Source organism: Oncorhynchus kisutch, linkage group LG5, assembly GCF_002021735.2.
Source record: "Oncorhynchus kisutch isolate 150728-3 linkage group LG5, Okis_V2, whole genome shotgun sequence".
NCBI lineage: Eukaryota > Metazoa > Chordata > Actinopteri > Salmoniformes > Salmonidae > Oncorhynchus > Oncorhynchus kisutch.
In genome coordinates, this window is record NC_034178.2 from 25,270,557 (window position 1) to 25,286,715 (window position 16,159).

Below are 16,159 nucleotides of genomic sequence, written 5' to 3' on the forward strand. Positions count from 1 at the left end.
TTGGCATCCTATTTATAAGGCTAATGGCAATACTTCTAAACTTCTAAAGATGAATCATGAATGAAAGATAGAACACCTAGCTACACTTTGAAATTATGGTGTCCTTTGACACCATAATTTGTCAATGTACTACACAGAATGTCAATGTACCACATTGAATGTGGCCTACATGAACCCAACCTCACTCCGAAATTACTTTAACATACAGTAGATTGTGTAAAACAAATTAGAGGAGAAACGTTCAACTATTCAATGTCATTAAGGTGGAGCACAGCTACGCAAATGAGTATGGAAGATGATCAGTATCCATATGTGGTGACATGATAGCTCAGCAGAAACTAACACAGCTGGATTCCAAAGACATCTTGGCCCGGTTGGAACTTAGGGCAGCGATGGAACTTTGACTTATTCATGTTGTACCGATGCAACTTTTTATACAACAGTTCGAAATTGTAACATGCTTTTCCCATAACACCACGCTGAGAGAACATTCCCTGAGTGCATCATTGAGGCATTTGTCAATACTGACAGGATTTAAAAAAAGGCAACACTGCTCTCTGTATCGGGTCAGCGTTCTCCCAAACATTAGAATTATTCTACAATACTGACAGATAAGCTCCTAGAGAGATAATATCACCAACTGCTTGAAATATTGATGAGACTCTCACAACCACATATATACGGTTGAAGTCGGAAGTTTAAATACACTTAGGTTGGAGTCATTAAAACTCATTTTTCAACCACTCCACTAATTTCTTGGATATAGGGGGCGCTCTTTTAATTTATGGATAAAAAAACGTGCCCGTTTTAAGCGCAATATTTTGTCACGAAAAGATGCTCGACTATGCATATAATTGACAGCTTTGGAAAGAAAACACTCTGACGTTTCCAAAACTGCAAAGATATTATCTGTGAGTGCCACAGAACTCATGCTACAGGCGAAACCAAGATGAAACTTCAAACAGGAAATGAGCAGAATTTTTGAGGCTCTGTTTTCCATTGTCTCCTTATATGGCTGTGAATGCGCCAGGACTGAGCCTGCCCTTTCTGTCGTTTCTCCAAGGTGTCTGCAGCATTGTGACGTATTTGTAGGCATATCATTGGAAGATTGGCCATAAGAGACTACATTTACCAGGGGTCCGCCCGGTGTCCTTTGTCGAAATTGGTGCGTAATCTACAAGCTGTGATTGAGTGATTGAGAGGAGAGAGGAGGCTTCCACGAACGATATATCATGAAAAGATATGTGAAAAACACCTTGAGGATTGATTCTAAACAACGTTTACCATGTTTCAGTCGATATTATGGAGTTAATTTGGAAAAAGTTCTGCGTTTTAATGACTGAATTTTCGTTTTTTTTTTGGTAGCCAAACGTGACGCACCAAACGGAGCGATTTCTCCTAAACAAATAATCTTTCAGGAAAAACGGAGCATTTGCTATCTAACTGAGAGTCTCCTTATTGAAAACATCTGAAGTTCTTCAAAGGTAAATGATTTATTTGAATGCTTTTCTGTTTTTTGTGAAAATGTTGCCTGCTGATGCTAACGCTAAATGCTACGCTAGCTACGCTAGCTGTTACACAAATGCTTGTTTTGCTATGGTTGAGAAGCATATTTTGAAAATCTGAGATGACAGTGTTGTTAACAAAAGGCTAAGCTTGAGAGCTAGCATATTAATTTCATTTCATTTGCGATTTTCATGAATAGTTAACGTTGCGTTATGGTAATGAGCTTGAGGATGTATTCACGATCCCGGATCCGGGATGGCTAGAATCACGAGGTTTTAACCAGTTATGCATTAGGGGGCGCTATTACATTTTTGGGATGAAAAACGTTCCCGTTTTAAACAAGATATTTTGTCACAAAAAGATGCTCGACTATGCGTATAATTGACAGCTTTGGAAAGAAAACACTCTGACGTTTCCAAAACTGCAAAGATATTGTCTGTGAGTGCCACAGAACTGGTGTTACAGGTGAAACCCAGATAAAAATCCAACCAGATAGAGACGCATTTTTTGAAACCGCCTCATGCCAATGATTCCTTATATGGCTGTGAATGAGCTACGAATGAGCTTACGTTTTCCACGTATTCCCCAAGGTGTCTACAGCATTGTGACGTCTTTTTACGCATTTCCATTGAAGAATAGCCGTAAGGGACCATATATAGCAAGTGGTCACATGGTGTCTCCCGCAGAAAATCTTGCGTAAAATACTGAGGTAGCCATTTTTCCAATCGCTTCTTATGAGAAACCAATTGCCTCAACGGATATATTATCGAATAGGTATGTTAAAAACACCTTGAGGATGGATCCTAAACAACGTTTGCCGTGTTTCTGTCGATATTATGGAGTTAATTCTGAAAAAAGTTTGGCGTTGTAGTGGTAGCATTTTCCGGTCGATTTCTCAGCCAAGCATGATGAACAAACGGGAGATATTTTGCCTACAAAAATAATATTTGGGGAAAAAAGGAACATTTACTATCTAACTTTGAGTCTCCTGAGTGAAAGCATCCGAAGTTCTTCAAAGGTAAATGATTTAATTTGGTTGCTTTTCTTATTTTCGTGAAAATGTTGCCTGCTGCCAGCAGAGCTAGCATAGCATTATGCCATTATGCATAGCATTATGCCAACTTACACAAATGCTTGTCTAGCGTTGGCTGTAACGCATATTTTGAAAATCTGAGATGATAGTGTTGTTAACAAAAGGCTAAGCTTGTGTTTGAATATATTTATTTCATTTCATTTGCGATTTTCATGAATAGGAAAAGTTACATGGGGTACTTATGTCCGCTGCGTTATGCTAATTCGTTTGAGGCTATGATTACGATCCCGGATCCGGGATTGCTCGTCACTGACCTTTGATGATCTTCATCAGATGGCACTCACAGGACTTAATGTTACACAATACATGTGTGTTTTGTTCAATAAAGTTCATCTTTATGTCCAAAAACCTCAGTTGAAATTGGCGTGTTGTGTATAGTAATCATTGTCTCAAACAAACATCTGGTGAAATTTCCAAGAGCCACATCAAATTACAGAAATACTCATCATAAACATTGATGAAAAATACTAGTTTTATACATAGGATTAAAGATAAACGTCTTGTTAATCCAGCCGCTGTGTCAAATTTCATAAAGGCTTTACGGCGAAAGCACACCACTCGCAGTGGTTAAGGGCGCTGTGCTGCAGCAGGCTCTGTCGTAACCGGCCGCGTACGGGAGGTCTGTGGGGTGACGCACAATTGGCGTCGTCTGGGTTAGGGAGGGCTTGGTCGGTAGGGATGTCCTTGTCTCATCGCGCACCAGCGACTCCTGTGGCGGGCCGGGCACAGTGCGCGCTAACCAAGGTTACCAGGTGCACGGTGTAGCCTCCGACACATTGGTGCGGCTGGCTTCCGGGTTGGATGCGCGCTGTGTTAAGAAGCAGTGCGGCTGGTTGGGTTGTGTATCGGAGGACGCATGACTTTCAACCTTCGTCTCTCCCGAGCCTGTACGGGCCTGTAGCGATGAGACAAGATAGTAGCTACTACAACAATTGGATACCACGAAATTGGGGAGAAAAAGGAGTAAAAAAAAAAGAAAGCACACCACTCGATTATGTTAGGTCAGCGCCTAGCCACAGAAAACCATACAGCCATTTTCCAACCAAGGAGAGGTGTCACAAATGTCAGAAATAGCATTAAAATGAATAACTTACCTTCGATGTTCTTCATCTGGTTAGACAATAAATTTTCGTTTTGTTCGATAATGTCCCTCTTTATGTCCAAAAACATTTTGCTGGTGCGTTTAGTTCAATAATCCAAAGGCACAATGCGCACTCCCAACATCCAGACGAAAAGTCAAAAAAGTACAATAAAAGTTCATAGAAACATGTCAAACGATATTTTAAATCAATCTTCAGGTTGTTTTTGGCATAAAAAAATCTATAATATTTCGACCGGACAAAAGCTTTGTCAATAGAAAAGGAGTAACAAGAAAGGCACGCTCCCGATCACGCGCTGGGCTCATGGCTGGAAATTTCCACTGTCCACTCATTGAAAGTGCTGTATCTCCCTCATTTTTCAGAGTAAAAGCCTGAAACAATGCCTAAAGACTGACCACATGTAGAAGAAGCCATAGAGATTGTGAACTGGGTCCTAAGTCTTTGTATGGTGGATAGGCTTTCAGTGGAAAAACAGCCTTTCACAATAATAGTACTTCCTGGAAGGATTTTCCTCAGGTTTTCGCCTGCCATAACAGTTCTGTTATACACACATACATTATTGTAACAGTTTTGGAAACTGTAGAGTGTTTTCTATCCAAATCTACTAATTATTTGCATATCCTAGCTTCTGGGCCTGAGTAGCAGGCAGTTTCATTTGGGCACGCTTTTCATCCAAAATTCTGAATTCTGCCCGCTACACTAGTGAAGTTAAGGACATCAAAGTAAAAGCCCTGACCTCAATCCTATAGAAAATATGTGGGCAGAAATGAAATAGTGTGTGCAAGCAAGGAGGCCTACAAACCTGACTCAGTTACACCAGCTGTGTCAGGAGGAATGGAACAAAATTCACCCAATATATTCTGGTAAGCCTATGAAAGGCTACCCCAAACATTTGACCCAAGATAAACAGTTTAAAGGCATTGGTACCAAATACTAATTGGGTGTATGTAAACTTCTGACTGACTGGGAATGTATTGAAATAAATAAAAGCTGAAATAAAAAATTCTCTCTACTATTATTCTGACATTTTACATTCTTAAAATAAAGTGGTGATCCTAACTGACCTAAGACAGGGAAGTTTTACTCTAATTAAAGGTCAGGATTGGTAAAAAACTGAGTTTAAATGTATTTGGCTAAGATGTATGTAAACTTCTGACTTCTGCTCTAGGAAGCCCACGGGCCTCACAAGACTCTCTGAAGGTTGCTCGGTACCAGTTGAGAAAAATGAATAAAACTACAGTGCAATCATAATGCATTCAGACCCCTTGACTTTTTACCATTTTGTTACTTTACAGCCTTATTCTAAAATTGACGAAATCGTTTTTTTCCTCCATATTAATCTACACACAAAACCCCATAAGGACAAAGCAAAAACAGGTTTAGACATTTTTGGAAATGGTTGTCCAAAATAGAAACAAACCCATCCGTTTAAAATGAATTTAGTATTGGTCAATCTAGCAAACCACACAACAAAAAGCAACTTTCCCACCAAAAATGGAGGTTTGTTTCTAGCTTGTTAGTTAGCTAGCTAATGTGAAATTAACTGGCTAGCCAGTTCAAATAATGACCATATCATATAGCTGACAACATCTTAACTTTAGCTCATTTGTATACATTTTTACAGGAAAATAAATTCACAACAGGATCATTATTTACAAGTTAATGGTGAGTTAATAACAGAAAACAGCTTACGGTTGTGAGTGTGATGAAATAAAAGCAGGGCATTCTACCAAAACATTTTGGATATTGGACATTGTCTTTTTGGCCTAACGTTATATCCTCATTTGAATTTGGTGCAGGTCATGTTGTTCTTCACATTACCGTCTCTGGTAAACACACTATATCAAATAAAAACAACGTTTATTTGTCCAATGCACAGGATACCGAAGGTGTAAATGGTACAGTGAAATGGTTAGTTGCATAGTGGAGTCCTTTGTTTAGACATGTAGCTAGCTAAGGAATGAACCAAATCAAATCAAATTGTATTTGTCACGTAGACATGGTTAGCAGATGTTAATGCGAGTGTAGCAAAATGCTTGTGCTTCTAGTTCCAACAATGCAGTAATATCCAACGAGTAATCTAACCTAACAATTTCACAACAACTACCTTATACACACACAAGTGTAAAGGAATGAATAAGAATATGTACATAAAAAAAATATATGAATGAGTGAAGGCCGAACGGCATAGGCAAGATGCAGTAGATGGTATAGAGTACAATGAGATGAGTAATGTAGGGTATGTAAACATTATATAAAGGGGCACTATTCAAAGTGGCTAGTGATATATTTATTACATACATTTTTTCATTATTAAAGTGGCTGGAGGTGAGTCAGTATGTTGGCAGCAGCCACTCAATGTTAGCGATGGTCAGTCTGATGGCCTTGAGATAGAAGCTGTTTTTCAGTCTCTCGGTCCCAGCTTTCATGCACCTGTACTGACCTCGCATTCTGGATGATAGCGGGGTGAACAGGCAGTGGCTCAGGTGGTTGTTGTCCTTGATGATCTTTTTGGCCTTCCTGTGACATCGGGTGGTGTAGGTGTGCTGGAGGGCAGGTAGTTTGCCACCGGTGATGCGTTGTGCAGACCTCACTACCCTCTGGAGAGCCTTACGGTTATGGGCGGAGCAGTTGCCGTACCAGGCGGTGATACAGCCCGACAGGATGCTCTCGATTGTGCATCTGTAAAAGTTTGTGAGTGTTGTTGGTGACAAGCCGAATTTCTTCAGCCTCCTGAGGATGAAGAGGCGCTTCAGTGCCTTCTTCACCACTCTGTCTGTGTGGGTGGACCATTTCAGTTTGTCCGTGATGTGTACGCCGAGGAACTTAACATTGTCTACCCTCTCCACTACTGTCCCATCAATGTGGATAGGGGGGTGCTCCCTCTGCTGTTTCCTGAAGTCCACGATCATCTACTTTGTTTTGTTGATTTTTGTTGGTTATTTTCCTGACACCACATTCCGAGGGCCCTCACCTCCTCCCCGCAGGCCGTCTCGTCGTTGTTGGTAATCAAGCCTACCACTGTAGTGTCGTCTGCAAACTTGATGATTGAGTTGGAGTCGTGCATGGCAACGCAGTCGTGGATGAACAGGGAGTACAGGAGAGGGCTGAGAACACACCCCTGTGGGGCCCCAGTGTTGAGGATCAGCACTAATCCCATCTCATAACTTTACTTCCCAGCATGAATCTGCTGGTAGTTAAAACTAACCAACTAAAGTCAATGTTACCTAGCTAGCTAACATTAGGTTATAACTAGCAATGCAAATTACTCTGAGATACAAATAATATTACTACATAGATCATACACATGATGTTAGATAGTGAGCCAGCCAGCTAAAACAAAGCGACTTTCTGACAAAATTAGAAACGTATGATATCTGAAAATGTAGCTAGCTAGACTCTCTTATCCGAATATATGGATGAACACTTTTCCCTCTCTTTCACGGATGCCATGGTTTCCCTTAGTTTCAAGATGTAATCCAGAGACAGGTGTTTTATACAACAACCTTCTGTGTGTTCTCTTTTCGAATCACTCCACATATTTGCAATCAAAAGACACTCTGTTTCCACCAGACGTTCCACTGATTTCAAACTTGGTCCTCCAGAAAGTGGATAGCATTAGAAAACACTTACTGAGCAGTACATACTATAGACAGAAGTGTGCTACATGAACTCAACTCTCGGCATGTCCAGCCCACCATTAACTCAGCCAATCATGCCCTGTCTTTTTCCGTGGCTAATCCAATAACACTCGTAATTTAACAATTTGATGTGTATTTACAGATGGCATACAAGTTTGTAAGGCACACAAAAGTTCACATGTTCCATAAGGCATTTCAGCCAAAAAGCCCATTTTGAAACAAAATAAACGTTCACATTGAAATGCCTTTCCTGTGAAGTAGTGACGTGCGACATGCCTAGTTTCCTATAATGAGTCACAATTGTCTGCAACAGTGAAGTGGGCTACTTCTATGTGAATTAATGATTAGGCGGAACACACCTCACCTCAATTCAAACTGTTGCTAGAAAATAAAACTAGTTAGGAAATCATTTGAAATTGACAAATCTAAACATATCCTTTAGATAATTACCAGGCAGTGAGCCATGGTTTGAGGGCAGAGTGGGTGAACTGAATTGTTGCGTAACAATCACATTTTGTAACAGTGAGTGCATTCTGACATCACACGCATCAAAAAACTCATGTTGGGGCGACAGTTAGAGAGATTTGGAACTCACACATGAAAAGGCTAGTTCCATTTATCAATCAGTTATTTCAGTTATAGGAAAACCAGGAAAATCTGGAGAGTCCCCTGCTGATTAGACTCATACGTTTAATAAATTGTGACAATAAAATAATAACAAAGCTCATAAGCAATTAAATGGCAAAAGTCTTACCACACTCAATAAATATGAATCAAATAGTGTTTATTAGAAATAGACACTTACAAACATATACAAGAACATGTTTCAGTTTAATAGGCTAAAAAATAAGATATAGATTCATCAATAATGGCTGTTCATGCCGGAAAGTATTTTGACCGTCTTGAATGGCCTTTTCTACTCAAAACTTTGGAAGCTTTCAACTTTCCAGCTGAAATAAAAAAATGTCATTAAAATATTATATACAGTGCCTTCAGAAAAGGTTCTCACCCCTTGAGTTTTTCCACATTTTGTTGACAGCCTGAATATAAAATGTATTATATTGAGATGGCCTATACACAATGCCCCATAATGTCAAAGGGGAATGATAATAATAGTGTTTAACATGATGCACCTGAGCTCAATTTCGAGTCTCATAGCAAAGGGTCTGAAATCTTATGTAAATAAGGTATTTCTGTGTTTATATATATATATATATATTAATTAGAAAATGTATATATATATATATATATCTACATTTTCAAATTAATTTAAAACCAAAAGCTGAAACCTCTTGAGCCAATAAATATTCAACCCCTTTTTTATGGCAATTATAAGTAAGTTCAGGAGTAAAAATGTGCTTAGCAAGTCACATAATAAGTTATATGGACTCTGTGTGCAATAATAGTGTTTAACATGATTTTTTTAAAGACTACCTCATCTCTGTATCCCACACATACAATTGTCTGTGAGGTCCCTCTGTTGAGCAGTGAATTTCAAACACAGATTCAACCACAAAGACCACATACGTTTTCCGATGCCTCGTAAAGAAACGGGTCCTGAACATCTCTATAACTAAAGAGCATTGTATTTGGTACAAATCATTCCCTAAGATCTAGACCTCAGCTGAATCTGGTAATGAATGGTGTGCCTGTTGAACAAGTTGAGGAGTCTAAATTACTTGGCGTTACCTTCGATCGTAAACTGTCAAAACAAAAAGATTAAACGGTTGTAAAGATGGGGAGACTTCTGCTTTTTGGACATCACACTCCAAAAAGCGAATCCTGCAGGCTCTAGTTTTGTCTTATCTTAATTATTGTCCAGTCGTGTGGTCGAGTGCTGCAAGCAAAGACCTAGTTAAGCTACAGCTGGCCCAGACCAGAGCGGCACGTCTTGCTCTTCATTGTAATCAGAGGGGCTGATATATGTAAATACTATGCATGCTGTACCTGTCTCTATTGGCTAAGAGTTGAGGAGAGACTGACTACATCACTTCTTCTTTTTCTCAGAAACATTAATATGCTGAAAATCCCAAATCGTTTGCATTGTCAACTTACACACATCTCTGACACATACACTTACCCCACCAGACATGCCACCACGGGAGTTTTCACAGTCCCCAAATCGAGAGCAAATTCACGAAAGCGTATAGTATTATATAGAGCCATTATTGCATGGAACTCCATTCCATCTCATATTGTTCAAATGAACAACAAACCTGTTTGTTTTTTAAACAAATAAAAGCAACACCTCCTGGCACAACGCCTCTCCCCTTTTGCCCTAGATAGTTTGTGTGTATGTATTGATATGTAGGCTGTGTGTGCCTTTTTTAAAATTCATTTTTAATGTATGTAGTTCTGTTCTTGAGCTATTCTTGTTTATTCATGTTCTGTATTATGTCATGTTTCATGTTTTGTGTGGAACCCAGGAAGAATGGGTGCTGCTTTTGCAACAGCTAATTGGGATCCTAATAAAATACCAAATACCTATTGGTAGATTGGTAAAAATAAAAATAGCAAACATTGAATATCCCTTTGAGGAGAGACTGATGGTGTGTCCTAGTCAGTAAAAATATACAGGTGTCCTTCCTAACTCAATTGCCGGAGAGGAAGGAAACTGCTCAGGTATTTCACCATGAGGCCATTTGCAGAGGCCATTTAAAACATTTGCAGAGTTTAATGGCTGTTGTCCTCTCCTGTACTCCTTATTCACCCACGACTGCATGGCCAAGCACGACTCAAATACCATCATTAAGTTTGATGACGACACAACAGTGGTAGGCTTGATCACAGACAACGATAAGACAGCCTATAGGGAGGAGGTCAGAGACCTGGCAGTGTGATGCCAGGACAACAACCTTACCCTCAATGTGAGCAAGACAAAGGAGCTGGTAGTGGTCTATAGGAAAAGGAGGGCCGAACATGACCCCATTAACGTCAACAGGGCTGCAGTGGAGGGGGTCGAGAGTTTCAAGTTCCTTTCCACATCACCAACCAACTATCATGGTCCAAACACACCAAGACAGTCATGAAAAGGGCACGACAACACCTTTCCCCCCTCAGGAGATTTGGCATGGGTCCACAGATCCTCTAAAAGTTTTACAGCTGCACCATCAAGAGCATCCGGAACGGTTGCATCACTATGGCAACTGCTTGGCATCTGACCGTAAGGCGCTACAGAGGGTAGTGGATACGGCCCAGTACATCACTGGGGCCAAGCTTCCTGCCATCCAGTCCTCCACAGCGCTGTCCAGAATGAAGTGTGGGCAGGCGGAGGAATCCTGCTTCCAATATTGTTGGGCATTGAGTTCTCCCGTTCTCATTCCTGCTATTTCAGTCATTGGCCTTTCTGTACGACGTTTTCAAATATTTTATTTTGTGCTGCATTGGACATGGGAATGGGAGAGCCCCTTTTCTCTCATTTGGTATATCTCTACATAAATATCTTTATTTCTATACTGTATGCATTATCTATTTTTGATTGGACTGTGGCATCCAACCAGAGTGCCAGTAGGTACAAGGTTTCTAACGAAAACCATTATCTTATTTCTGGAGGAATTGTAGAGGTATCTTTTTCCATAATTACCTCAACTGTCCGGTGTGATTTCTTTTTAGGAGGGCGGCAAAACCGCCAAATTGGCCAAATTCATCCGATTTTGTTGTCATGATTAATTTAGACTTCAAGGATATCCTTGATGGAGTGTTAACTTGATTTAGCACCTCTAGTGTCTGCATCTTCTTAGGGAATGCAAAAGGTGGCTGATGTTTTTCTAAGTTCATATTTTATTATTATTATTTTTTTTATATATATGAGGAGTATGACACAAATACAGTTTACATGTGTTGCTGAGAATTCTGGTTTGTTTTGTTACCCATGAATGTATTTTTCATCTGTTGCACACTAACTAACTAACTGAAGTGATTTTATTATGTGAAATGCGAGGGTAAAAAAAAACACGCCCTGTTATGAACTCTTTTTATTTATTTAAATATTTTTTATATATATTGACTTTCAATGGATCATAGGACCTAGTCAGTAATTTTGTCCCAATGATACAATCAAATTACTGGATTTGAGTAGAAGACGCAACTTCGACTACCTCCGGTGGTGGTCAGGAAGACCAATCAGTTCACAATGTGTTTTTTGTCTACTCAAATTGTCTAATTGAGCTGCCTCAACACTTCCCACTGGGCACAGACGTCAGTTAAACATCTAGTTTTGATTTACATTTGGTTGAGTTGTCTACTAACGTGAATTCAATGTGAAATCAACAAAACATTTCACCATGCCACTTGATTAAAAGTTCAAAGTTGGGTGAAAAAAAGGCTAAGTTCCCTTACGTTAATGACAATTTTCTCGTTGATTCAATGTCACCACGTTTCATTATTCTTATGTTGAAATTCCTTAAAACAACGTTGATTGAACTAGTTTTTTGTTGTTACAATTTTAGTGCTCAACAGCTGTATTTCACAGCATGAAATGTTTTCTGTTCGGCTGATTTATTTGTGAAGTCAAATGTTTGTACACTGGTGATTCCAATGTTATCAAAATAAACAGCTTTTCACTTAATCATTTCTGATCAATTCTAAATCTACTCAACTCCTATTCTCTTCCACTACACGCTTCAAACTCTACTCAACACATGTAGGCATGATTGTACAGTATATACACAGACCATGTAAATCAACGTAACCAGACTTCTTTGACTGATGTTTAATAGTGTTGTTTTCAATGTAGCGTTAAGAGACAGTTATGTAACATCAGGGTTGTGCATGAAGAAGGATACATCACTTTAGGGTTGCTGTGCATGAAGAAGGATACATCACTTTAGGGTTGCTGTGCATGAAGAAGGATACATCACTTTAGGGTTGCTGTGCATGAAGAAGGATACATCACTTTAGGGTTGCTGTGCATGAAGAAGGATACATCACTTTAGGGTTGCTGTGCATGAAGAAGGATACATCACTTTAGGGTTGCTGTGCATGAAGAAGGATACATCACTTTAGGGTTGATGTGCATGAAGAAGGATACATCACTTTAGAGTTGCTGTGCATGAAGAAGGATACATCACTTTAGGGTTGCTGTGCATGAAGAAGGATACATCACTTTAGGGTTGCTGTGCATGAAGAAGGATACATCACCTTAGGGTTGCTGTGCATGAAAATAAAGAGACAGATCTATAATAGTGCTGTTGTGCGTCGTGAAGAGACAGGTAACAATAACTGTAGGGTTGTGAAAGTGAAAGAGCCTGTTACATGACATCTCTTTAGGGTTTTTTAACATGAAGAGATTTATACTGTAGGGTGGTGTCTGAAGAGACAGGTAGGTTATAATAACAGTATTTGCTGTGCACATGCAGACAATTGCTTCTATAACTGTAGGTTAGTGCACGGAAAAGACAGTTAATATGAAATGGTGTGCATTCTGAAGAGACAGCAGAGGGGACAGACAGAGGACCCGACCGAGGCTCAGGCTGCCCCGACCCTGCCACTAGGATGACAGGAGGTCCTGCCAAACTTGGTGCTCCTGGAGTTGCCTGAAGGACCTTTAGAAGTCAGGGCCCTCCTTCTTCAGAGCCTTGTAGTCCATATTGACGGCCACCAACTGCGGAGGGAGTGAATACATTTAAATACGTTTTGCTTAAATTAAATTAATCAGTGTGTTTTAAGGAAAGGGAATACAAACTGGCTGCTTACACACACACACGCACACACACACCACAGAAGGCTGGTGAGGGGAAGACTGCTCATAATAATGGCATGGAGTGAATGGAGCGGTATCAAACATGTGTGATGTATTTGAAACCATTCCATTTATTCCGTTCCATCCATCACTATGAACCCAGCCGCCTGGGACACACACACATCGTTTAGCATGTTCCTTTATTTTCCAACGGCCTCGGTCACACTGAGCAACTCAGGACTGCTGCTCTTTGCAGACGTCATGAACAGCGCCGTGTGTACATGCGTCCATGCATGGGTCACGGACAGCACTGTTCAGGGCTACACAGCGTCCCAACGAAACGTGACAGACGACACGTTTTTGCGTCGCCAATGATTGTTTTCACCCTGCATATTTTCCTTGATTGGTCGGCTGTCAACCCCTTGTCTCCCTCCTCTCCTCTCCTCTACCGCCATCCTCTCTTCAATACTATTATTGTGGTGGACTAAAGTGGAATGTGGATGTGAGACCTTTGCCTGCTTTAGAGAATTAAACATGGCGTGCGTTGTGACCTTTCGGGCATGACTTTCACTATGGCACTAAGGCTGACACACACACACACACACACACACACACACACACACACACACACACACACACACACACACATACAAATGCACACACGCACAGACACACAAAGCTACAGCCTTGAAAAACCCACTCAAACAGTTTCTGTTGGAATAACATGTAGCCAGTCAGACCATCCTTTGGGGTTTCTGTTCAGTTGTTGTCCATTCAATTTGTGTTTTTCTTGTTAAATATGAACATTAGCTGTTTGAGGTGATGCTCCTTATTCAAGGTATGTGGATTCAGGAAACTAGCCATACAAAATGTATTGTGTTAGTTATGGCGAATAGAGACGCTTCAATTTGTTATGAGAGTAAGAAGAGGCCTCAATGTCTGGATTGCTTTGGCCACTAAGGTAGTGTAGTTGTGTAGTGCCACTGTCTAGGGCTGCATCCCAAGTGGCCTATAAGGCTTTGGTCAAAAGTAGGCACTATGTAAGGAGTACGGTGCCATTTGGGATGTACTGTAGCCTTGAGGTGTAGTGCTACTGTGGGTGTGAAGAGGAGGGTAGGATATTTACCTTGTACTGATAGTGTGGACCGTATGTGTTCCAAGGGTCTGGGTTGTTCTTTCTGTTCCAACTGGACAGAATAGGTAGGAGGGCGAGAGAGAGGGAGAGAGAGAGAGAGAGAGAGAGAGAGAGAGAGAGAGAGAGAGAGAGAGAGAGAGAGAGAGAGAGAGAGATATGGGGTTAAGACAGACCGTTCATGGCAGACTTCCTTTATTCATTACAGTAACTAAGTCTTGTTCCCATTGTTCTGAACAGTCATACTCAAGCAAAGACACTCTAGTGAATCTAGACAATGATAGCCAGGCTGGCACATCCCCCTACTTCCTATATGAAGAGTTTCATTCCAAAACCCTTTTCAGAAATGTTGGTAAGTTAGCTTTTATTGTTTCAACAAATTATGAAAAAGATTGGTGTGTTTTTTGTCCCACTCACGGGCATGGAGTTGTTCAATGACAGACACCTATTTGATTCAAATGTATCGCTTGATGGTTTCATTTCAGATTTTTTTTTTAAATGTGTTTTTTTTCTTCTAAATGCTATATATCCGCCTCACTCACAGACAAATAGGTAGTAGTCCAAAGTGTCTACTTTTGACCATCACAAGTATTTTGCTACACTCACAATACCATCTGCTGACCATTTGTGTGTGAACTATACGATTTGATTTGATTTGATACGGCTAGGTTTCACAAAACTCATTGAAACTAATAACCAAATTGCTTATAAAAGAAATGTAAAAATGATACATTTGAGACATCACTATTATTGTTATTTGTTTCTTAAATAATTCAATACAGTATAGAGACCTATAAGCAAAACATTTAGATTTGACATTTTAGTAATTTAGCAGATGCTCTTATCCAGAGCGACTTACAGTAGAGTATTCATCTTAAGATTGAGAGGGAGACAAGTGAGACAACCACATATCACAGTCAAATACACAGAATACGAACATTCCATTCGTGCATTGTTTTGCAAAGAATTTCCATTTTCATACACATATAAAATCTATGAATAAAAAATGTGTAATATTTAACACACATGAAGGTACTCAGAAGTAAGAATTTCGGATAAAAAAATATATCATTTTGTAAATAAACTCTTCATATTGTGACCGTGCACTCGCTGTTCAGTTTTCATAGTGAATGACTGAGTGTCTATTCCTCCCAATTGCATGGTCAAACACAAATACATACAGACTGATGGCCAGGCCAGCACGTCCCTCTGCTCTCTATCATGTGGCCCAATAATGACCAAAGACCAGAGAGTTTACTAGAACAAAGGGATGACTTCGGTGTGCAAATACTGTATCAAAATAGGAATGACCACATTGCTGATTACTAAATAGTGATTGTGTTTTAAGATATTGCTGATCAACCAAGATGCAAAAACAATTGGTCATAAAATGCAGAGGTAACGTGTTTCATCTTCAGAGAAATGAACAAATAAGATGTAGGAGGTCCTACCTGATGTGGGGTCCCTTGGTCAGACAGTCGAGCCTATTATCAGGAAGAAGAACTGAGGGATTGAGGGCTAGAGGAAGTAAGGAGGATATATTGGTGTTAGAGCCAGACGTGTGTGCACATTGTTGTGTGTACGTATGTGGGCTGCCTGTCACATATTCAGGAAGAAAAATATATGGTACACACACACACACACACTTTCTGTGGTTGTTATTCCTCTCCTCTCCCTCTCCTCCTTCATATGTATGAGCCAGAGGGCCATGTGAGGCGCTGAGGCTGTCAGGCTGGGTTGAGCGGGCAAGGACACTAGCAGGGTAAAGAGAGAGATCGCTGCTCGCTCGCTCGCTCACTGCATGGTTTCCTGCCTCTCTCAAACACACGCACCCACCCCCCACCCCCACCCACCCACACAGAGCCCCATTCCTCCCTGCCTGCCTCTGCCTGGCTGCCTGTCAATGTGAGTGACAGGATAAGACACCGCAGACTTCCGGGACAGCAGGGTGACGACGACAGGAATTTAAATAGAAAACGCACATTAAGGGATAGATGGGATGTTGAA

The 16,159-nt window shown here is 40.4% G+C and overlaps 1 protein-coding gene across 1 annotated transcript; it reads right to left on the reverse strand.

Moving 5' to 3' along the window:
• Positions 1 to 12,036: 12,036 nt before the first annotated feature.
• On the reverse strand, positions 12,037 to 15,899 carry LOC109890138 (cytochrome c oxidase subunit NDUFA4-like). Its single transcript, XM_020482094.2, has 4 exons — positions 15,799 to 15,899; positions 15,604 to 15,670; positions 14,147 to 14,207; positions 12,037 to 12,942 (listed from the first exon to the last, which is right to left on the reverse strand). The coding sequence occupies exons 1-4, from the start codon at positions 15,860 to 15,862 to the stop codon at positions 12,886 to 12,888; spliced, it is 249 nt and encodes an 82-aa protein (XP_020337683.1). The 5' UTR covers positions 15,863 to 15,899; the 3' UTR covers positions 12,037 to 12,885.
• Positions 15,900 to 16,159: the final 260 nt, after the last annotated feature.